Consider the following 23507-nt stretch of genomic DNA (forward strand, 5'->3'; position numbering starts at 1 on the left):
AAATGTCCCTAAATGTCATTAGGCACACTCCTTATTTACACTGCATCAGCATAAACAGTACTTTTGCCATTTGAATCTTTTTAGGTCTTTTTTTTTTTTTTTAAGATTTTATTTATTTATTCATGAGAGACACAGAGAGAGAGAGAGGCAGAGACACAGGCAAAGGGAGAAGCAGGCTCTGTGCAGGAAGCCGGATGTGGGACTCGATCCCAGGTCTCCAGGATCACACCCTGGGCTGAAGGCGGCACTAAACCGCTGGGCCACTGGGGATGCCCACATTTTTGGTCTTAAAATCAAAGTATCCTATATGGGAAAGGAGAGGCAGTTAAAGAGAAATCTGTAAGCCCCTGTAAGTCTCCCGAGAGAGATCTGGCAATATATAGTAACACTGATCCCTTCCACCAAAGAATTCCACATCTAGACATGTATCCGGATAATGTTTTGCATGTGTAGGACATGAATAAAGAGTTCACTAAAGCACTCTTAAGGACCCTAAGGAAATGGAACTCACCCAAATAGTTATTAGTAATGGATAAGCCCAGCATCTATATATATGATGAAACACTATGCTGAACAGTTAAAATGATTATACTTAATTTATATGTATGACAACGTGGGCAGACTTCAAAAATTTAAAAATTGGATGAAAAATGCAAACTGTAAAAGGTACTCATTATGGACACTTAAAAAACACAAACCTATATGTTGTTTATGGAGAGAGATGTGTCAGAAATGTGTAAATGTGGATAACAAAGACCCACGACAACTTGAGGACAGTAAAGCTGCCTCTGGGGAAGGAAAGAGGGAGACTGGAACGGGGTTGGAGTACAAAGAAGATCCTAACTATGTCTGTCATGTTTTCTTTCTCTAAAAAAAAATCCCAAGTGAATATAGTAAATATTAATATTTGTTAACTCTGAGTATGGAGGCCATCTACATTTTTATAGTATGCTGTACTTTTCCATGTGTTTAAAACATTCAGTAATTTAAAGAGAAAAAGTGGTATCACACTTTCATTAAAATTATTAATTAAAAGGTTCAATTTCTCTCCTTGCTAAATAATAACTAAAGCAAACCAGGGAAATAGGAGAGTGTAAAGTTGACTAAGGTATCTCACAATTACTAGCTATTCCTAACCTAGTAACAAAGGCCAATACTCCTGCTGGACTTTGCATCAGAGAATTTGTTGCGCCTACATTTGCTCAGTGTCTTTCAAGTTGGTAAAAGCATTCCTGGGCCTGCTCCTGCCCGTTACCCACTGCTAAGCCATTAGGTGGGTGCTTTCCACCCTACTCAGCCATCCACCAGAGGCCCCGTCAAACACAGGCTCTCTACAAAGTAGAGCCAAGTGTTCTCTTCCTGTGGTAGCTAATCAATGCTAATCCTGTCATCAAGGGAAATAACTGAGTTTCTGCTATAATGGACCTACATGTGAAGGCTGTTTTAGAAGCTACAATTAGCTGTGCTTTTAGCCTTGCTAGAAAGTAGGTGGGCTGATTTTGCAGCAGTGATCATTTTAACCGATGGCATTAGGAACCTAAGAAGTCATAAATTATGAAGTGACATCTATAAATCAAAATTTCCTTTTTCCAAGAGAGTTACTTCTTCTCATCTCTCTCTCTGGTAATTCAAAAGTCCCTCAGATCCCCCACATTTTTTCTTGAACTCCATTCATTTAGCTACTATATTTAATGAGAATTCCACTAACACCAGTTTTGCATAGTGCTTCCTACAATCTACATTTCCTCTTTGTAACTGCTCTAAACATAATCAGAAATTTAGAATGTAGCCCAGAAAAAATATGGCACTACCATTTCAAACTCATGTCTAAAATTATTCTTGTTTTATATGCACATGCGCACGCAAAATACACATCATAGTAGAAACTCAACCAATATCCACTCACTTAAATCTCCAGATTAACCAACATCAGAGGGAGAAACAGAAGCCCTTCGCCTACTGAACACTCAAGCTAGCCGGCCCTTCTCCGATGCCTACTGACATTCGCTGGTGACTGTCCTCAAACCTGCTTGTGCCTATTGATTTTACTACTCCAATTATATAATTCATTGTTTGTTATGTAAATAGATGAAATAAGGGCACGAAAAAAGTAACCTGGATGAAAAATAATTAAATGCTTTGAAAAGACCAATGAGGGGCACAGGACTATAAAGGTTCCTCTCGGATGAATGAGTGTGAGAGAACAACAAACTTGTAAAACCAAGGAGCTTCCACCCAGAACCCTTTGGCTTCAGTGTCTGGCTCCACTTTAAAGCCATTGATACTGAAAGTCACAGGAACGCATTAGAGGTGCGGTTTAGGCAAGAAAGCCAATTTGAGAATGCACAGCAAACTCACAAAGGAAAGGCCCTGGGCCCTGCATCGAAAGTCAGAACAAAATGTTTACTCAATGTCTTTCCATTTTTATAATTCCAAATTACATAATCAGTAGTTGTCCAATCACAGTGGATAAGAGACCACAAATATAATCAACTAGCTACTTCAAGTCCTTTTTCAATATTCAATACCACATACATTTCTTTCCTAAGAGTTAAAACACGTGATGTAACATTTCCCAATTTATACCAAATTGGTAAAGAAACTGTTATATTACATAATCCTTCCAATGTGTTCCTCTTTCTGTATTTCTATGCTCCCAATGGCAGCACCATCTAGCTAATGACCCCAAACATTCTCAATGTTCTCAACAACCAAAAAATAAACTAGCCAGTCCCACTGATCACCCCTCCTAAAATCTTCCACCTGGATTGTCACTTTGCTGTCAGCCCCCACATGGTCTACGACAACAGCCACCTCACTTGTTTTCTGACCTCCAGATTTAGTGTATACCTTGCCCCCAGAATTAATTTCCTAAAGCGAAATCTTGTCACTCCTCTGCTCAAAAGCCATTAATGCCTTCCTATTGCCCAAGAGACAAGACTAGAATTCCATGGTTCCACCCACTTTACTGGTGTCAACCTCTATCACTGCTTTTAAACACATCTCTCTGCACAGCTAGGGAGCAGCTTGCCCCTGACTCTGAAGCATGCAGAGTCAGAGGCTATTCCTCACCTAAGTGCCCCAGGCTACTTCCCTACTTTTCTCAAGGCACCTCCTCAGACACTCCCCTAATTCCAGGGCCCTGGGTTCAAACTCTGACTCTGTCAAGTGAGTGGGCTTGAAGGCCAATTCTTCTGAGCCTCCATTTCCTCATCTGTAAAACAGGGGTAAATAGTAAATTCCAAAACTGGTGTTAGTGGAATTCTCATTAAATATAGTAGCAAAATGAATGGAGTTAAAGAAAAAAATGTGGGGGATCTGAGGCACTGTTGAATTACCGTCCTTCCCAGAATGGTAGGGGATGACGAATGAGAACACCTGGCACAGTGCCTGGTTCACAATAAGTCCTCAATAAGGACTGGTATCCCTGTTACTACAGACCCACAATATGACTGCATGTGGAGACAGGGCTTTTAGAAGGTAATTAAGGCTCTAATCATGAGGGTAGGGCTCTAATCTGATAAAACTGGTGACCTTATAAGAGAAAGAGATTGCGGGCAGGCAAGCTATCTCTCTCCATATGTACTCAGAGAACAGGCCATGCCAGGACAGACTGGAAGGTGGTCCATCTGCAGGCCAGCAAGAGAGCCCTAACCAGAACCTGACCATACACCATTCCAGACTTCCAGCCTCCAGAACAGCGAGAAATTCAATTTCTATTGTTTATGCCACCAGTCTGCAGTATGGCAGCCTGTGTAGATTAATACACCTGTTCTTGTTTCTAGTTTCATGATGAGACTTCATTCATTTAAATGAGCTGCTGTGTGGGTCCTCCTCACCAGGTTGGTATTTCTTTCAGGGAAGAGAATAGGTATTATGTACCGTTGTCTCCTCCCAGCACCTACCATGATTTGAACTCAGTGGGCATTCAATAAATGTCTGACTTATTCAGGAAAACAATGAGGATTTGTTTTATGCAAACATTACCTTCTATAGAAACTGATGTTGAATTGTAAAAGCTTAATCTCATCACTAGATGTGCTTTTGACTATTCAAAGTACATGAATGTGCAGTATGGCAAGTGTCACTTTTTTGTTTTATTTTTGCTGACCCCAAGTGAGGCCTCACCTGCAGGGAAGTCTCTATATGTAGCCTGAAGAACAAAAAGAAGTTGAATGTCTTTTCTCTTAACCTGACCCATGATACCTGCCTTACACAGCTGCAGAGCAACACAAAATGCCATAGTCCTTTTATGACTTTCTTGAAGCACTAGGGGTTCACAAAGCAGCCCTGCCACCAACTATACTTTACTACCATTATACATTTGTACTGAATTTTGTATTTCAAAAAATATTATGCAGTGTCTAAGTGCTAAATGGATAATACTGAAGTGTTACACTAACCACTGAACCCTATACAGAATGCCTGATAAATGCAAGCCTTAAAATAAGTGAAAGAAATTCATTCTTATCTAATATATCTAATTCTCCTAGTGAGTGAGTCTTATCTAATTCTCCTAGTGAGAGAATTTATCTGAGACCCTACAACACTACTTTCCAATACCCCACACAAATCTCCTACCATAAAGAAGCCAAACATTTGAAAGATGGGACCCCTGTGAAACTCATGTTCAAAAATAAAGACCATTCACACATCATTTAGTGACTAAGTACCTACTATATGCCAGACATTAGGCTGGGTGCTGGGAATACAATAGTGAGCAAATCACACAATGTCCTTAATCTCAAGGAGCACAGTCTAATGGAGGGAAGTATTATTAGGGAATGAAGGTAGTGCTTGTTTTACGTGGTCATGCAGCATCCCAAAAAGGACCATGCAAGCTAAAACTACACAGAGTTATCTTAATAATAAATGAGAAAAATTACAATTGTGCTGTAACCTTTAAATTTGTTTTATCAAAACATTAAATCCATCACAAATATTACTCAATGGTTAAAGACTGAACAACATATTCAACATCCTACCAGAAGGCACCCAAAATAGGAAATTATCTCTATTCACATATGACATATGCGTAAAAAATCCCAAAATTACCACAAAAATGTAAGAATAAACAAATTCTGCAAGGTATCTGGATACCAAATCAACACATAAAAGTCAGCTGCATTTCTATATACTAACAATGAACAATCTGAAAAGGATATTACAAAAATAATTCCACTTACAATGGAATCAAAAAGAATAAGATATTTAGGAACAAACTTAACTAAGGAGGCAAAGACTTACATACTAAAACCTACAAAACATTCTGAAAGAACCCAAAGACAACCAATTAATGGAAAGGTGTCCTGTGTCATGGATTATATTGCTAAAATATACTTGAAGCTATCTACAAATTGAATGCAATCTCTATTAAAATCCCAATGATGTTTTTCAAAGAAATAGAAAAATCCATCTTAAAATTCATAAGGAAAAGCAGTGGATACTGAATAGCCAAAATAATCTTGAAAAAGAATAAAGTTGGAGGTCTCATACTTCCTGATTCCGAAACTTATTACAAACCTAAAACCTAAAGTAATGAAAACAGTATGATACTGGCACAATGACAGACTTATAGTCCAATGTAATAAAACAGCCCAGAAATAAACCCTCCCATATATGGTCAAATGATTTTCAACAAGGATGACAATCAGAAAAGAGTGTTTTCAAAACTCAGTACTGGGAAAAACTAGACATCCACATGCAAAAAAAAAAAAAAAAAAAAACCGTAGTTAAATGCTTACCTTATGTCATACACAGAAATTAACTCAAATGGATACAAGTTTAAGAGCTAAAAGTATAAAATCCTTAAAAGAAAAACAATGGGGTAAAACTTCACGTCATTTGATTTGGCGAGGTTTTCTTGAATGTGACAGTAAAAGCACAGGTGATTAAAGAAAAGATTAAACTGGACTATGCCAAAATTAAACATTCTTCCATCAAAGGCCACTATCAACAGAGTGAGAAGGAAGCTGCAATCAGGAGAAAATACCTGCAAATCAGAGCTAATAAGAATTAATATCAAGAATATGTAAAGAATTCCTACAATTCAACAACAACAACAACAACAACAAAAACCCAACCAGATTAAAAAATGGGCAAAGGACTTGAATAGATAGTTCTCCAAAGAAGATATACAAATGACCAACAAGCACTCGAAAAGAAGCTCAACAATAGAAATCACTACAGAAATGCAAATCAAGGCTACAATGAGATACCACCTTACATCTTATATTAAGATGGCTATTATCAAAAAAAGATAGAACAAGAGTTGGCAAAGATGCAGAGAAAGGAGAGTTCTTGGGCACTGTTGGTGGGGATGTAAAATGGGGCAGCCACTATGAAAAACACGGCAGTTCTAGGAATAGAATTATCCTACGATCCAGAAATTCTACTTCTGGGTGTATACCCAAGAGAACAAATCAGGACCTTAAAGAGACATTTGTATGCCCATATTTTTGCAGCATTATTCACAATAATCAAAAGGTAGAAGCAACCAAAGCATCCATCGATGGATGAATTGATATACAGAAAGTGGCATATACATATGATATAGGTATATAAAAAATGTAGTATATACCCACAATGGAAAATTATTCAGCCTTCAAAGTAAGGAAATTCTGATGCATACTACAACATGGATGACTCTTGAGGACATGATGCTAGGTGAAAAAAGCCAGTCACTAAAGGACAAATACTGTATGAGAGTAGTCAAATTCAGGGAGACAAGAAGTGGAAGGGTGGCTGCCAGGGCTGAGGAGAAAAAGGAACAGGAAGTTATGTTTAATGGATATAAAGCTTCAGTTTAGAAGATGAAAAAAGTTCTGGAAAAAAAAAAAAAAAAAAAAAAAAAAAAGAAAAAAGTTCTGGAGGTGGAGAGTGGTTACAGTTGTACAACGTAACTGCACTTAATACCACTAAGCTGTACACTCAAAGATGGTTAAAGTAGTAAATTTTTCCTGTGTTTTGTAATTAAAGAGTAATTGTAAAACATTAAAAACTGTCAAAGTTACAAATATATAAAGAAATAAACAGCAATACTAATTTAATAGGCTGTAATTTAATAATTTTATAGGCACTAACATTAAAGTACTTTACTTCTCTGTAAAAAGCTATCAAGAATATGTGAACAGCATTTGCCTTCTTGTCCTGTAACTTATGAGGCACACTGAGCATTTTGCTATGCCTTGGTGAACTGTCGTACTTCTTACTGTGAATCAGTGTCCAACAGTTTAATCTTTGTTGTGAAATACCTGAGCCTTTAATGTGAAATTTTTTGCCTGCATCACCAACCCTGGGACATTTTCATCTTTTTCCTTACATCACTTTCCTCCTTTGTGTTGATAAGAATGCCTTCACTAGGGGTAGCTGGATGATTCAGTGCGTTAAGCATCTGCTTTCAGCTCAGATCATGATCCCAGAGTCCTGAGATGGAGCCACGCACCAGCTCCCTGCTCAGTGGGGAGTCTGCTTTTCCCTCTCCTTCTGTCCCTCCCCACCAGTCATGCTCTGTTTCTCTCTCTCTCTCTCTCTCCCTCTCTCTCTCAATAAATAAATCTTAAAAAACAAAAGAATGCCTTCACTAGGTACCCAGGGCTGCACATGTCCTCTCTCAAAAGGTGTCAGGGACATTCTAAACTTAGCTTTTCCTTCCATAACTCCAGTTATGTTTGATTCACATTTCAACTCCAACATTATCACTTTTTGCTGCACTTTCATCTTTGTTGGCCAATTCCCTCTTTTTGTTATCCTTTTTAGTAAAATGTTATGTGGGTTTATCCCTATGAAACAAGGCAGCCACACAAGGACACACTTTGCAGTCTGTGTGGGAACTGAAGCAGCACAATGACCAATCACAGGCAGTCCGTGGAAGAAATGATATGGTTCACTGATCATGACGTGTACCTGTCACACCTGTGGTGACTGGCAGGCTGCAGAGCTAGCAGCTTGTAAATATCATCACTCACAATTCAAACACAGGGGTAACTGAAATTTGAGCCCTGTTATCAGGTCTTCTTTAATCTAACTCTGGTAACTGAAACCCATGCGTATCAGTACCAAGCAAAGCAAGTGCTATCTCTGTATAATTACAAACCGAGATAAGAAGACCAGAGGAAAGGAACAGGATTCTTAAGAGAACCTTTGAGAATCTGAAAGACGATCACGGTGGTTAAAGGTCAACGAGTAAGGGAAGAGTGCAACAATATAAGAGAAGGCTATAGAAGGATATAAATGGCCACAGTACTGCTACTTTAAATAATGGTTATTATAAATTCTAAAGCTTCTTAAGACCAAAATCACTGTGAATTTAAAGCTATTTTACTTTTTCTAAGATGTTATTTATTTATTCATGAGAGACACAGAGAGAGAGAGAGGCAGAGACATACACAGAGGGCAAAGCAGGCTCCCTGCAGGGAGCCTGATACAGGGCTCAATCCCAGGACCCTGAGATCATGACCTGAGCCAAAGGCAGGTGCTCAACCACTGAGCCACCCAGGCATCCCACTTTTCCATTTTTATATAAAGTGTCATATGAAAAAGAGAAGCTATGAGTCTATAGTATGAGTTTACTTGGCTTTGTACAGTGATATCATATAAGGAACACAACAAAAGTATTTTTAAAATAGAAGAAAATAAAAAGATAAGTCCATAGATGGTCAAGGGACAAGCCGTGCAGGGCCAAGCCACACCACAGATTTACTGCTGGAGGTTCTGGTCCTAATCCTGAGAGCAGTGGTAGGCTGTACCAGTTTCCTGGGGCTGCTGTAACAAATCACCACAAACTTGGTGCCCTAAAACAACAGAAATTTCTCTCTTCCAGTTCTGGATGCCAAAAGCCTGAAATCAGTTTCACTGGGCTGAAATAAGCTGGTGGCAGGGCTGCACTCCCTCTGGAGGCTTTATGGGAGAATCCATTCCCTGACTACCATGGCTTCTGGTGATTGCTGCATTCCTGGGCCAATGGCGGCCACCAACTCCAATTCTAACACCGGCATCTCCAAATTTTTCCTTCTGCCCCATTTTCATACCACCTTCTGCGTGTAAAATCTCCCCCTGCCGCCCTCTTATAAGGGTATGTGTGAGTGCACTTATGTAATCTGGGTGGACTAGCGATCCACCTGGATGGTCTTCCCATCTTAAATCTTTACCTTCATCACATCTGCAAACACTTTTTCTTGGAGGCTGCACTACAAGGTAACACTCTGAGGTTCCAGGAATTAAGATGTGGGTAATTCTTTTGGAGGACCATTTTTCAGCCTACCACAAAGGAAACGTAATTAGACTCACACTGAAAAGACCACTGTGATGGGGTGAAGGAGGAACAGGGGATACGACAAAGTAGCTGGGCTACTATAGTGATCTAAATCAGAGGTAGCTTAGACTAACTAGGTGGTGATGGAGGAGGTGGGGATGAAGAGAAGTGAATGGAAAGAGATACTCAGGATATGAGTAAAACAGAGGTATGAAAAGGGCCTTCCCTTCTAAACTCCTGGCACGTATAACTTTGTTTCAAGTGGTGCCACTTGCTGAGCTTGGGAGCACCAGAAGGCCAAAAGTGCAGGAGACCATCAAGCTAAACAAGGGACTTGCAATACTGCTGGGTAATGCAAAACACAGTAACATGAGGATTCATCTGGAGGAAGTGGGGGACAAAGCATACTCTGTGGGGATGGGACCAGATCCTCCACTCACAATGGTTTTTAACTTGGGTTCCATAACTCTTCATGTTGTCACATGCAAAGTGATAACACTACTACTTACCCCTCAGGGCCCTGGAAATAATTGGGAAGAAGGATGAAATGCACATGACACAGTGTGCAATAGTAAGCATTGATTGCCTACCTGATTACCATTCACTGCCACTCTTTTCCTGCACAGTAATGCAAGCAAAGACCAAGACTTGTATGATTGCAAGACAGTAATACGTTTAATTTCATTCTGATTCCTCTGTAGCTTCGCTAATTCATATTCATTTATTGCTAAAGGCCTGATGCTCATTTAGAGTTACTGATATATTCTGAAAATAACTCTTCAGGCTAAATAAAGTCAACTTTTTTTAGTTTTCCTAATTCTGTCATTAATGTGTATCAAATATCTTCCTAACTCATTACCGTTAGTTCCTGCTCTATCTTAAATCACACAAATAGGTAACTCAATCATCTCCATTCTATACAAATGGAGGACCAGCATTGATAAGCAACTTACAAAGAAATAACCCAGACACATTTTATCAATTGCCTAAAAAGCCTTTCCAACCAACCCTTCAACAGAGGTTATTCTTAAAGTAAACAAAATTGTTCAACATATTTTTTCATCTGTAAGTTATAATGAGGTCCCTTTATCATGTGTGGCAATAATCCACAAACTGCATGAATACTTTAACTGAAGAATAAACAAACTCAGCTGTTTATATAAAATAGTGTTTGAACTGATCAGTTTGTATGATCAGTTAGAAATCTTGTATTTCTCTATTACTTAGTTAAGAGACATTTCAAAGGGAAACCAGAGACTCATTCTTCATAATGAAGTTTCAGCAAACTGGTTCCTAGTAAACAGTTCTGACTAAACTTCATAAGGAAGTGTGGGTCTCTCACCAAGGCACCTGTATTTTCCTTTAGTTTTTAGAAGAGTATAGGTCAAGAAAATGTATTCATGTTTCCTTCATCATTCATAAGCCCCTTAACTATAAATTTAGGCTAGCACAGAAAGCTCTCTGATCAGGTCTGGTTTTATTTTACTCAGATAAACGTCAAACATTGTTTTATCAAGAGAAAAGCTCACAATTTCAAGCTAGACACAACTACTCTCTCTGATCAGCCAATCCCAGATCTGAGATGCCACACAAGGACTACAGAAAAACACCCAAACCATTCTCTCATTTCCTGCCATTATGATAGCAATTTCACCAGAACAAGAATCTCTAAGAATTCCGATAGGTCTTTACACTTGGCTAAATGACTTTAGACAGCCATTCCCCATCTCCCATGCCCCCTGCTTTTTTTTCCTGTGCTACTTCAAGAAGAATAAGTCCTCACTCAATGTGTAATTTTGATAATTCAGTCAGTCCCCGCTCAATGTGTAATTTTGATAATTCAAAGTAATGAGTGTCTCGTCAATCATCAGTCCAAAAACTATGTGGATCTACATGGTTGACAGCTGAAGCAAATGGCATTCCAGCTAGAGACAAAACTTCTTTCCAGCCAATTAAAAAAATGCAGACTCTGCTATAATGTGGAAGAAATTAACATCCTTCGTAATTTCCTGTCTTCCAAGGTACACTGCTTTTTACTTGTTTTATTTACATTTTAAATATGCCCACTTCCCAACTGGAATGAGTTAAATTGTTCTTAATTAGAAGTAGTCTGGAAATTTCACTCCTTTGTTTCTCCCTCCCCTTGTGGGAATGGAGAATTACTCCAACAACTGCAGGCCTACAAAAAAAAAAAGCAGCCCCATGCTCACTCTGGCCAGTTCAGGAGTCACAGGTATGCTGCTGAATTCAACTTGCTTCTTATAAACATCAAGAAGAGGGCGAGCATGATTTACAAGATGCAAAGATAAAGTCCTTTCTTTGCTCCAGAGATCAACTGACAATACATACCTTGAGATTTTGCAATTCACTGTTCAGAATGGGGAGGAGGGGGTGAGCACTTGACAGTGACTCACATACGGGGAACAGTCCTAAAGACGCCACACTTTAGTCCAGTTGTTTCTCAAAATCTGAATCTCTGTCATTTAGCAAATTCAACTTGGATTCAGATATGAAATATCCTTTTCCCTCATTTCCTGTCCTGTTAGGATAGCACCACAATTTTTACTTGTGATAAAGAGAAAAAATACAAATGTTTAAAAGTCTGTTTATCTGGTGAAGGTTGAATAATCCACATGAAGTAAAGCCTGGAGGGCTGCCGCAGGGGAGGCAAGAAAGTCCAGTGCCAAAGCAAAAGACCTCTACCTAGATGGCAAAAAGGCCAAAGTGGGAAAAGCACCCAATAACAGCCGTGAACTGTCGGGATCCAGAGACGGACGCCCAGACTCCTATTTCCCTTGAGCCACACACAGCGAGGGACAGGATGCTGCCATCAAACACAGAGGCACAGGTTGAACCAACGTGTATTATGGGATGCAGCTGACGTCACGGTTGACAGTGGGGGCAGGGAGAACTCTCCATCTGGGCATTGAGGCACCCTATCAGAGGCTAAACATTATGTGTGGGTGTTTTCTACTCACTGCTTCTAAGTACAATGGAACAGAAAATTGTCATGAAGCATCCCATCCAATTTCCTCCCACTTCAGAAGAATCACTTTTGTGGTCTCCTTGGCTATGGAACTTTGGGGTAACTGTATCCTGACTCCTGGGGATTTGGGCCTTCTATGCCTGTAAGTGACCTACTTAGTAAAAAGCTTGCTCATTCTGGGGAAGGAAGCGGACCATGGGCCAGTTTATACCTGGAGATTAAAATTAGGAAGACCTGGGTGGGGACAGGACAGACAGACTAGGGCTCTGAAATCAAGTCACCTAGGGCTGGAAAGACACAGGTCCTGCAAGCTGGCCCCACAGTGAAGGGGTCCCACAGGTTCTGCACACCCACAGGGCAAGAGACAGAAGAACCAGTGCTAAGATCTCTTCCTGAAGCTCTCTGGGCCCTAAAAACAGGCATGTGCATGGGTGTGTACATGTGTGCGTGCATGTGTGTATGTGAGAGAGAGGGAGAGGGGGAGAGAGAGAGAGAGAGAAACCTAGAAAATCCGGTGTGTAGGAACAGTAACCCCTGGGATCCAGCACTGGAGGAAACCTGGGCCCTGCCTGGGTCCCCGTGGTCACAGGTGCAGTGGAAGCCCTGCTTTTGCCACCACACTCCTTCAGAGGCAGCCAACCCGCCTGGGCAGCCCCCCTCTGGCTGTCAGCAAAGAGGCCTCACAGCCCTGTGCTGCTTCCTGGGGCCCCAGGGTTCCAGCTCCGCACCCCAGCCTGGTCTTGAACCTCATGCCCCCACTCAGTGCCTCTCCATGGAGGGGTTTGGGAAATCCACGGGGCCATCTGGGGATGACACAATGACAGTGGCAGAACAGGCCATGGATGCAGAGCAGCCTGCAATGTGGGAGAGTCCTGCATATTGCCCCACGTCCGGATGCAGGGCAGCCTGCAATGTGGGAGAGTCCTGCATATTGCCCCACGTCCCGCACAACTTCTGAACCCTACTTTCATCGGCGCAGAAGTACAAAGTCAGGCTGGCACTGTTTAAATATACCCCTTATTAAGATTCGTTCACAATTTTAGAGAGTTACATCACCAGCGGTAACACTGCTGTGCTACTAGAACTGCCGGCATGCAACACCTCCACTAGCCTGCGTGTGCAGCTACCACAGGCCGAATGAACAGGGATATTGAAAGCTCCCCTAAATATATTTAAAGCCAAACATTTTTTGAAGGGCCAGGAAATACTAGATACCAATTATTTGCATTATATTTGATTTTTGTCATCCTATTTTAAGAATTTGTAACATACTGAGATTTATCACAAAGACTGTATATAGAAATATTTTGGGGCATTATTCTAATTTTTCCACCCTACTCTGATACTATCCTCAGGGAATACGCACCACCCTCACCCCAACTTCCCTATAAGCTTTTTAAATTTATCCTCTAATCCCGGACCTCTGTTAAAGGTTTTGGTCTCCAAAGTACTTGGCTCGGCGAAGGATTTAAAGACAGGAGACCTATTTTCTAAGACACGTTGTCAGCACACATCCTCCCCCCCCCCCCCCCCCCCCCCCCCCCCCCCCGTCCTAATGCCGGAAGCTAATTATTCTGATGCCCTGACTCGGGCGGCCCGGCTCACTGCAAAAATGTCACCCTTCCTCATTTGCAAGACTTCAACGGTGCTTAGCCTTGGCATATTATCCCTACTTCAGCTGAGGTATTTCCCCACTTTCTCTTAACATATACTGAGAAGTCTGGTCTATTACTTCTTTTATTTCAAAGTGCACCTGCTCTCTCATTTTTCTAGTATGGAATGGCTTTTGATCTTTTCCTAAATCCAAATTTATTCATTACACCCAGGTGCAAGCACTTAACTACTTTATCATCTGGTGAAGGTGTACTGAGCATGCACTTTTTGGAATGTACGTAGTTTCTTTTTTGAATTTCTTTTTACTTCTCCTTTATAATAATAGCATGTGGGCATTCCATGGGCCGTTTTAAACATTGTGTGAGCAGGTCCTATCACCTGTCGATTTTATTTTAGGATCATAAAAAGAGGGTATGAGATCTGATACCGTTGAGAGTCCCTGCTCTAGACTGCTTCCCTTCCCAGCCACCAAGTTTTTCCAAAGACAGTTCTTCCTGAAATGCAGGACAGGGATTTTGGAGTAGGGAAGCTAGGTTTCTGCCTTCTCATGCCAAAGAGGCAAATAACACCAGAAGGTGGCATGCCACCACCACCCAGGGGGAGCCAAGAGCCCTGTAGGTGACCAATAAAAGACAACAAAGGACAGGCCAGTTAGGGTAGGCTGCCTCTCAGCCACACACAACGCTGAGCAGAGGGCAGCTCACTCAAAAGACTGAGATCCCCAGAGTTGCCACTGCCAGGGGGACTACCTGTGACCACTTCAGAAGCAAGAGACTTTGTCAAATCACTCTGCATTCCCTCTGATTGCATCTGTTAGAACTAGCATGTACTCAGTGGCAGCTTTGCTCCCCACTGCCCCACAATGAACACCGGGCAGCCTGGATGCACCAAAGGGAAGAGGCTGAGAGCCAGACAGTTCTGTTACCTGGTTCTGAGAAGCAAAGCATCAATTCTGGGGTCACACTGGAGCACTGCCACTGGCTCAAGAGACATACCTGGCACACATCAGCATGCAGAGGGGGGATGAATAATCCAGCTTCCAGAGCTCTGAAAGGGCACTGCCCCTGGGCTATACTTGCTGACTGGCAAATAAAGGAGTGCTTATATCCCCCTAAGATCTCTTGGGCCTCACATGACTCCAGTGACCTCAGGAAGGCCAGGAACCCCTGATCAGGAGATCCACCTATCTTTACAATCTCAGTTCACTCCTACAGAGAGGCAGTCGTGTATACAACATGCAGACATCACCAGTGCTAGAAAAAGGGACAGAAAGAGCCCACAGGGCCACTGAGGCCCCTTAATACCTTGGAGAAGTCAGAACAAGTTAACTGATGCAAAATACCCCAGCAGGACCAGTGGGAAGGAAACAAAGGAAGAGTCAGAGAAGCAGACAGGTCAGTACACAGGACATTCTAAGTCAAGACGAGACCCTTATTTTAGAATGAGTGCCCAAAGCTCTGGGAGACTTCTTTCCCAACAGCCAACTCCCAGGCGGCTTATCAGGTGGCCTCTGGGTGTTAGGGTATTGTTTGCAGATTGCTGGGATCTCACCCCAAAATGACTTTAGCAGCACACAGGTCAACTTCTCATATTGTGAAAGTTATAGAAGAGCGGTACTATAGTGTAGGGGTGAAACACACGGACTCTGGAGTCCGCTGGCCTGGGTTCACACCCAGCTCTTCCACTTAACTCTGAAAACTTGGGCAGGTCATTCAATGCAACTGTGCTTCCCCTTCACCCCCTGTGAGAGGGAGATAACAAGAGCACCCTCTCCTCACAGAGCTGAGGGAGGAGAAAATAAAGATGAACATTCTGGAAGTGCTGGTGTGCCCCTGGCACCAGTAAACACCAACTACTATTTACCATTATGTGCTTATTTTGACGTGTATTAGGAAAAGTCAGTCACCTAAGCCAGTGATTTCACAGACAGTACAGCTGTGGACAAGACGACGTGTTCAAGTGACCATTTCTGAGGCAGACTGAAAGATATCAAGTAGGCAATACTGCCTCGAAGGACTTGCTTCTCACCTTTGTGTCTCACACACGGTAGACGCTGTGCAGGGGTTTTCTCTGTAATCACAGATCATCTTCCTGGAAGACAGGAGTAACTATCTGTTGTAGATATGTATTTCTTATGTTCTGAAATCCTTGAGCAAGAAGGAAGAGGTGGAGAAAGCCACACCAGCTAAGGAAACGGCCAAGACAGCAAACCATCAACCACCTTTACACATGAAAAAAAGCCCCTATTTCAGGGGCTCCTGGACGGTTCAGTTAAGCGTCTGCCTGTAGCTCAGGTTGCGGATCTCTGTGTCCTAAGACTGAGCCATGTGCTGGGCTCTCAGCTCAGCGGGGAGTCTGCTTCTCCCTCTCCCTCTGCCTCTCCCCTCTGCTCATTCTCTCTGTGTGTCTCAAATGAATAAATAAAATCTTAAAAAAAGGAAAAAAAGCCCCTATTTTAATCTCCACATCAGTTGCCAGGCAGTCAGGACTTTCTCTTCTGACACAGCAAATTTATGGGTAGTTTTATAGAAAACTATGTTTTTGTAACTATCTATGGTGAGGGATGTCAACTAGACTTGTTGTAGTGATTATTTCACAATAGATACAAATCATTTATGTTGTATACATGAAACATCTATATCAATTATATCTCAATTTTTTAAAATATAGGGAAAGTCATATATTTAAACACTGGAATGCATTTCCATCAGAAAAAGGGTTTCAGTGGTGATTATGTTCCCAGGTTTGCCACAAAGGTAATTCAACCTCAACTTGAACCTGTGTGCTGGTTGAACAGCATACTAAGGATTCAGGGAACAGACTAAGTGGTGGGACAGGTCCACGAAAGAGAGAAGTTCCTCCCACCCACCCCAACCCCCAGCACTAGGCAGTTTTGAAATAACAGGAAAATTCTCTGCAGCACAGCCATCTACTTTCTGTACATCCTTTATACTCTTCTCCTCAAGCCCTTCTCAGAATTAGCCTTTATAGAGTCCCACAGCTATTGCAGGGGAAGGAGGAGAGTGACCTTGGCAAAAGAGATCAGGGTGCAAAAAAACCAGAGTTAAAACAGCCTGAGCAAAAAGGTCTAGACCCCTGAAATGTGATGATGTGTCTGGGGATATCCAAGTGGTTTCATGTAACTAGAACAGGAAATGTTCTGTGCCTCAGTATTCTTGATCTCCCCCTTTGTGTTTTCTTACTTCATCAAAACCTCATTTCTCTCAGTATAAGTCCTCTAACTAGGGTAGGGAAGAAGGCAATCTTTCAGAACTACTTGTTAACACAGAACGCAGGACTCAGAGCACACAGATTGTCTTAAGGGCTCACATCTTTAACTCTGTGTGCTTCCAAGTACATGGAGGGATGCACACACACCGCGGTATACATATCCCCCTTTTTTTCCCTGTTAATTTCTTGTATATAAACTCTCCCATTCGTCTAGAGGCTTTTTTTTTTTAATAATACGAATTAAACAAAATGAATCTTTAATGGTTAATCGGGACCTTTCCAGAAAGTGCAATAATTGGGGGGAAAAAAATCTATATATATATATTTTTTTTTTATTTTTTTTTTTTTAACAAACCCAACCCTAAGTTTAGAAGGATGGAAAAAGGCAACAGAGGAGTTTCCTGTCTTTCCTGCCCGTTCCCTTACACCATTTCTGCTTTTCACTGCTTCTCCTTTTCTTGCATTTCTGCATCTACGGACTCTCCATAAACTCCAATGGCAAGGCACAGACATGATGCTGTCTGGGAACAGCCAGACCATGCGGAAAATACAGGTGGCCTACAAGCTCTTCCTGTCCTCTAAAGTACCTGCCACAGTTTTAGGCTCAAGCACCTACTGGCCCAGGCCTCTTACACATGCCTTTTGAGTCTTTCCAGACAGAACTCTGGTTTGTACCAGGGGTCAATAATTTTTTTTCTGTAAAGGATCAAGGAGTAAATATTTCAGGCTTTGTAGGCTATGTGGTTTGTCACAGCTATTCATTACTGTTTCTGTATTGTACAACAACTACAGAAAAGGTATGTAATCAAGTGAGAGTAACTGTATCCCAATAAAACTTTATTTATAAAAACAGACAGATTGGGCCCATAAGCCATCATTTGCAACCCCTGGATTATACTACGCCATCTTTATGACATGACTAGCTCTGTAAACCATATGGGCACAAGTAAGACACATGGCATATGGTTTTGTTATATGTGCCATAAACTGTGCTAAATAATTTAGAATCCATACTTTCATTTTAAACATAAACATTACCTGCTGTGCATTTTTCTTGCCTTTTGTTTTTATTAAATTTGTCATTTTTAGAATTTAAAATGGAAAAGAAAAATGTAACCCATAATACCAACTATTTACTAATTCTATAGTAAATCCCATATTTAAGTATGCATATTTATCCTCAATGAATATCCCTTTTAACCACTATATGCTTGTTTTAGTTGACAATGATTTTTTTAATATGACTTTTTAATAACATCTACAGCCAGAAATTGGTGGTAGTGTCGGCAAGGTAAGAACTGCAGGTGATTTAAGGTCAGAGAGAACAAACACCAGGAGTTAAAACAGGACATAGAGATAGTGGTACCAAGGGGAGGAGGGAGATAAATGTCCGGCCTGGGAAACAAGAACAACAAATTTCATTTTGGCCAGGACCTCCAGATACCTCCTGTCTTCCTACCTCAATGTGCTTCACCTCTCCTGATGGTCCTCCAATTACAAAAGTAATGTTGCAAGTCAAAAAGAGACAATGGCACCAAGAGTTAACTATGGATGTGAGGGCCACGGTGAGGAGCATGGTCATCATAAAATGTGAGTTGACTGGACAACCAGCAGCAAAGTAACCCCAAAAAGCAGCACTGACTCACAGGAAACACAGACCAACCAGTGATCCAAGAAAATACCAAGCATGGAATAAGCCATCAAACAGGACAACCTAATCACATTGATCAGCTTGCAGTGCTCACTCATTTTGCCTCTCCAGATGCCATTTCATAGCTCCATGTGGGTTTTTCACTGTTTCCTAGACTTCATTTCCGCCCCACCACCTGTCACATACCCCTCCCAACTCCTCCCCCATCATGATAATCAGATATTTCCTCCACAAGTTTCCTTTGCATTGAATTACAAATTGTTGCCCTCTACTCCTATAGGTCATGGTGGGCCATGGGTACGTCTCCCAGCCTCCATACCACTGCCAACTGTACCTACACCGCCACATCTGAAATCTAGTATCTTTTCTTGTGCATGTAACTATCACCTATTTTATTGTGTGTCCAAGTACCTAAAGCTCTGAGCCTCTGTCACACATGTGACCATCAGTTAGTGTTGGGGGGTGAGTGAGGGAGTGAGCACTGCCACATTAAGTCACTAAACCCAAAGATCAACAATAGGAATTGAATTTCAGGTGGTATCATGAAGGTAACAAAGTTATGCCCTTAGGCTCAAAGCAAAAAAGGCCTCATCACAGCATCCATCTGTCTCAACCTCTGGGAATACATCCCCAAGTGCATGACAGGGTCTCAGCACCAACAACAGAACATCTGGTTATTATTACATTATTACTATAGTTACAACAGAAGTGACACATTCTGAAATCCCAACTGCAGGGCCTCTTAGAGCTCAAAAGAAATACTCTCCTTATGCATATATTTCTACTTCCTATATATAGGATATCTAAATTACACAATCCAGCTTTTCCATTAATTCTGAATGGCCTTCGTGATAGGTTTCTATAAAGTAACCATTTCTCCTCATTCCATAGCTGTTGATCAAACTTATCATTGTGACATGAGAAAATGACCTTCTTGCTTTAATAAAAATGTTATTGTTACACTAGATGCAATATGTTTCTATTGTCAAACTATAACGGATAAGATTCCAGAAGGTTTGCTAGCAGGGTAAGGATGGTCTTCTATGACAAAACAGTCCTAAGAAAGGAGAAAACCAATAGCTTTCTCTTCTGTAAACAGAGTTGGAGGTGTTCCTGGAGTACTTATTATAAAGTCACTTCTAAGTTTCCCAGCAGACCATTCAACTCTAGAACAGAAGACAAGTTTCCCAATACATAACAGACTCTAAATCTTTCATATGCCGTATATAAGGCTAACCTTAAATATAAATGCTACCTGGGACAGCTGGGCGGCTCAGCGGTTGAGCGTTTGCCTTTGGCTCAGGTATGATCCTGGGGTCCTGGGATAGAGTCCCGCATCGGGATCCCCACAGGGATCCTGGTTCTCTCTTTGCCTATGTCTCTGTCTTTCTGTGTCTCTCATGAAAAAATAAAATATTTAATATATACACATATATATTACAGCTACCTGCATACAGGAGGTTTTTTTCCTTCTACTCAAACTATGCCATCAAGAAGAAAGCACAACAATGGGGAAAACATCAAATATAAAGCTAGCTAGTGTTTACTGCGTGCTTACATTGTGCTAGCTATCACGGATTATCTCTTTTAATCCTAACAGTCACATTATGATGTATGCTACTCCCATTGTATGAGCAAGGAAGCAAATTTTGAGTAACCGAAGTCAGCAGCTACAAAAGTGGCAAAACTACAATTGCAACCCTTGTTATAGGACTCTGGTCTGCAAAGACACCTCTACTCAGTTATGTTTCCAAAGTATGTATCAGCAGCACATTTAGGAGATGACAAGAATGCGAGGCCTTCCCACATCACAAATTAGATGGATCAAGGGAAAGCTGATGGCATAACGCTACTACGGTCTATCCCTTAAAGCTTCAATTGTCAGAAAATAAGGTCAGAGGGCAAATCACAAGATACAGTTGACAAGATACAGTTGAACAATGTGGGGGTTGGGGGCATCATCCATATGTTACTTCTGACTCCCCAAAAACTTAACTGCTAGTAGCCAACTATTGACCAGAAGCCCTACTGACAGTCCGTATTTTGTATGTTGTATGTATTACATACTGTTTTCCTATAATAAAGTAAGCTACAGGAAAAACTTAAGAAAATCACAAAGATGTAAAAACATATTTATAGTACTATTTAAAAAAATCCACATGCAAGGAGATCCATGCAGTCCAAACTTATGTTAAGGGTCAACTGTATAATAATTCTAGTGAGACAGGCAAAATGAGATAATGAAAAGAGCCCTGATTTAGAACTGCTGTGCAGTATCCTGGGCCATGCACATAAACACAAGATTCAAGCCCCCTGCTATAAAATTACCATGATAAAAATACAGCTCACTCTTGTCATCACTAGAATAGTCAGAATATAACGGTGTGCCTAACACTGTGTCTGGCAGAAAACGGATACTACAATAGTTTATTTCCTTTTTTATTCTCAAAAGGCAAGTAGGGGTCCCTGGGTGGCTAAGTCACCCAGGGACCCACATGATCTCAGGCTATGTGGGATTGAGCCACACATCTTGGGTGCCCTGCTCAGTGAGGAGTCTGCTTCTCCCTCTGTCCCTTCCCCACCAACTCAAGCACTTGCCTGAGCTAAAATAAATAAATCTTAAACACACACACACACACACACGTAGACAGTTCCTGTCTATATAGTGTAAATTCTCCCTGGACACCTCCCCCTCCCTCTACTCTTGACACGCAAATTTACTCTTTACACACTAAAGTACATTTTTAGACTGAAATCAGACTGGTAGGCTTTAAAAATAAAATGGCCTGATAAAGCTGTTTCCATTTTTAGGTTTTTTTGTTTTTGTTTTTGTTTTTAATAAAAACTGATTGAAGAGTAGGGACACTTGGGTGGCTCAGTAGTTGAGTGTCTGCCTTCGGCTCAGGTCGTCATCCGAGGTGCTGGTACCCCAAGGGGACCCTGCTTCTCCCTCTGCCTATGTCTCTGCCTGTCTCTCATGAATAAATAGAATCTTTAAAAAAAAATAACTTAAGAGTAAACTGTCCTTAGTGAAACGTTTATAGTTGTGAGATATTTGCTTTGCATTAAAAAGTGAACAGCTCCAACTGTAGAACCGCCAATCTCTGAATCCGGAAAGAATCAGGGGTCTCCACCTATCCCTCTTCCATTTCTTTACAGACTGTGGCTCTCGGTCACGGACGCACATGAGTCCCTACATTCCTTCCAGATCATTCAGGTCTTAAATAGAGTGAAGCATGTGGCCGTTAAACACCTAAGGGGAAGTTGCTAATCAACATCCCTGAGACTCAACATTGGAAGGGCAAATCACAAACTTGTCTCCTAAACCAGAAAGCAGATGCTTCTGGTCCCCAGTGAAACTGAAGGCTCCTCCCACTCACAGAAGAAAGATAACCAGGTTTCAGTTTTCATTTTTTTTAAAAGCCGAATTTCTAAAAAGCAATTAACTGAGCACACGTGTTCTTCCACTCTTGCATGTATTTACAATCCCTCCATTTTCTTCTTTAAGTTAGAGAAGTCCACAGTAAGCACTCTCTTGAAAGGCATTAGGAACTCATTTTAAGGACCGAGTTCTAGAAGACAGGCAGGAGGAGAGAGGTGAGCAAGCCGAGTTCGACTCAGTTTCCTTTTTAATTCCTGCACTACAAGGCAATTACACAGATCTGATTTCAAACAAGAAAAGCGTTGAAGAATGCACCAACGATGCAAAGTAATGCGAGGCACAAGGCACGGGCACGATGCAGCCGGTGTGCTCCGTGTCACAAAAGGCTGCTCGGGCACAAGCCCCGCCAGTCGGAGGCTCCCGGCTGCCTCTAATCGCATCCGGTCCCAGGTCCCCAAACCAACGGGCTTCGGAGCGGGCGGCGGAACGGCGACCCGCGGGAGAGGCGCGGGCAAGCTCCGGGCGCCCCTCTCGGGAGCTCGGGGAGGGCGGGTGGCGGGTCCCGCGGAGGCAGAGGGCAGCCGAACGCGGGTGCAAAGGAGCGATGTGACAAAGGCGCAGGAGCGCCGGCTGCAGCGCAGGCCGAGGGAGGCGACCCGGGCACCGGGGCCGGGGCCCGGAGACCCACGGGGGTGGGGGGGAGGGTGCCGGGGCCCGCGGCGGAGCGGGGCGGGGCGGAGCGGAGCGGGGCGCAGCGCGCGGGCCACCCCGAGGGGCGCGCGGCCGGGCCGCAGGAGCGGGGCGCGTCGGTCACCTGTATTGTTTGAAAAGCTGGTCCGACTCCCTGAAGCCGTTGTTGAGCAGCATGTTGATGCCAGCCAGGGCCAGCTCCGCGTCCTGCAGGGGCGCCGCCGCCGCCGCCGCCGCGGCCGAGTCCCCGTCGTCCTGCCGCCGCGGCCGCTGCTGCTCCGAGCCGGCCATGGGCGCGCGAGGCTGTGCGCGGGGCCGAGGCGAGCTGGGGCGGCGGCTGCTGGGCCCCGCGCCCGGAGCCCGCTCTACCTGCCCCGAGCGCCGCGCAGCCGGGCGGGGGGAGGGGCGGCGCGGGGCGGGGCGGGGCGCGGAGGGCGCGGAGGGCGCGGAGGGGGCGGAGCCGGGCGGGCTGCGGCGAGGCGAGGCGCGGCGCGGCGGGGGACGTGAGCGCCCGGCCGCCACCTCCCGCCGCCGCGGGGATTACTCAGCAGCGCCCGGCCGCCCGCTCCGCCCGCTGCCTCCGAGACGCCCCCTGGCGCGGCCGCCCAAGGGGAATCCGTTTCCGGGCGCCCCCCGCTGAGCCCGGGCCCGCGCGGCCGCCGCCCCTGCGCCTGCAGCCCCCGCGCGCCCTTTGGGTCCC

The 23507-nt window shown here is 43.0% G+C and overlaps 1 protein-coding gene across 1 annotated transcript in view; it reads right to left on the bottom strand.

Moving 5' to 3' along the window:
• The window catches only part of TTC39C (tetratricopeptide repeat domain 39C), a 109529-nt gene extending 86344 nt beyond the window's left edge, over positions 1-23185 (bottom strand). The window contains exon 1 of the mRNA XM_025429299.3: positions 22932-23185. Within this exon, the coding sequence (XP_025285084.1) occupies positions 22932-23098 (167 nt within the window). The 5' untranslated portion in view covers positions 23099-23185. The remainder of the gene's footprint in view (positions 1-22931) is intronic.
• Between the last annotated feature and the right edge of the window lie 322 nt (positions 23186-23507).

The sequence above is a fragment of the Canis lupus genome, chromosome 7, assembly GCF_003254725.2.
Source record: "Canis lupus dingo isolate Sandy chromosome 7, ASM325472v2, whole genome shotgun sequence".
In the NCBI taxonomy this organism is placed as follows: domain Eukaryota; kingdom Metazoa; phylum Chordata; class Mammalia; order Carnivora; family Canidae; genus Canis; species Canis lupus.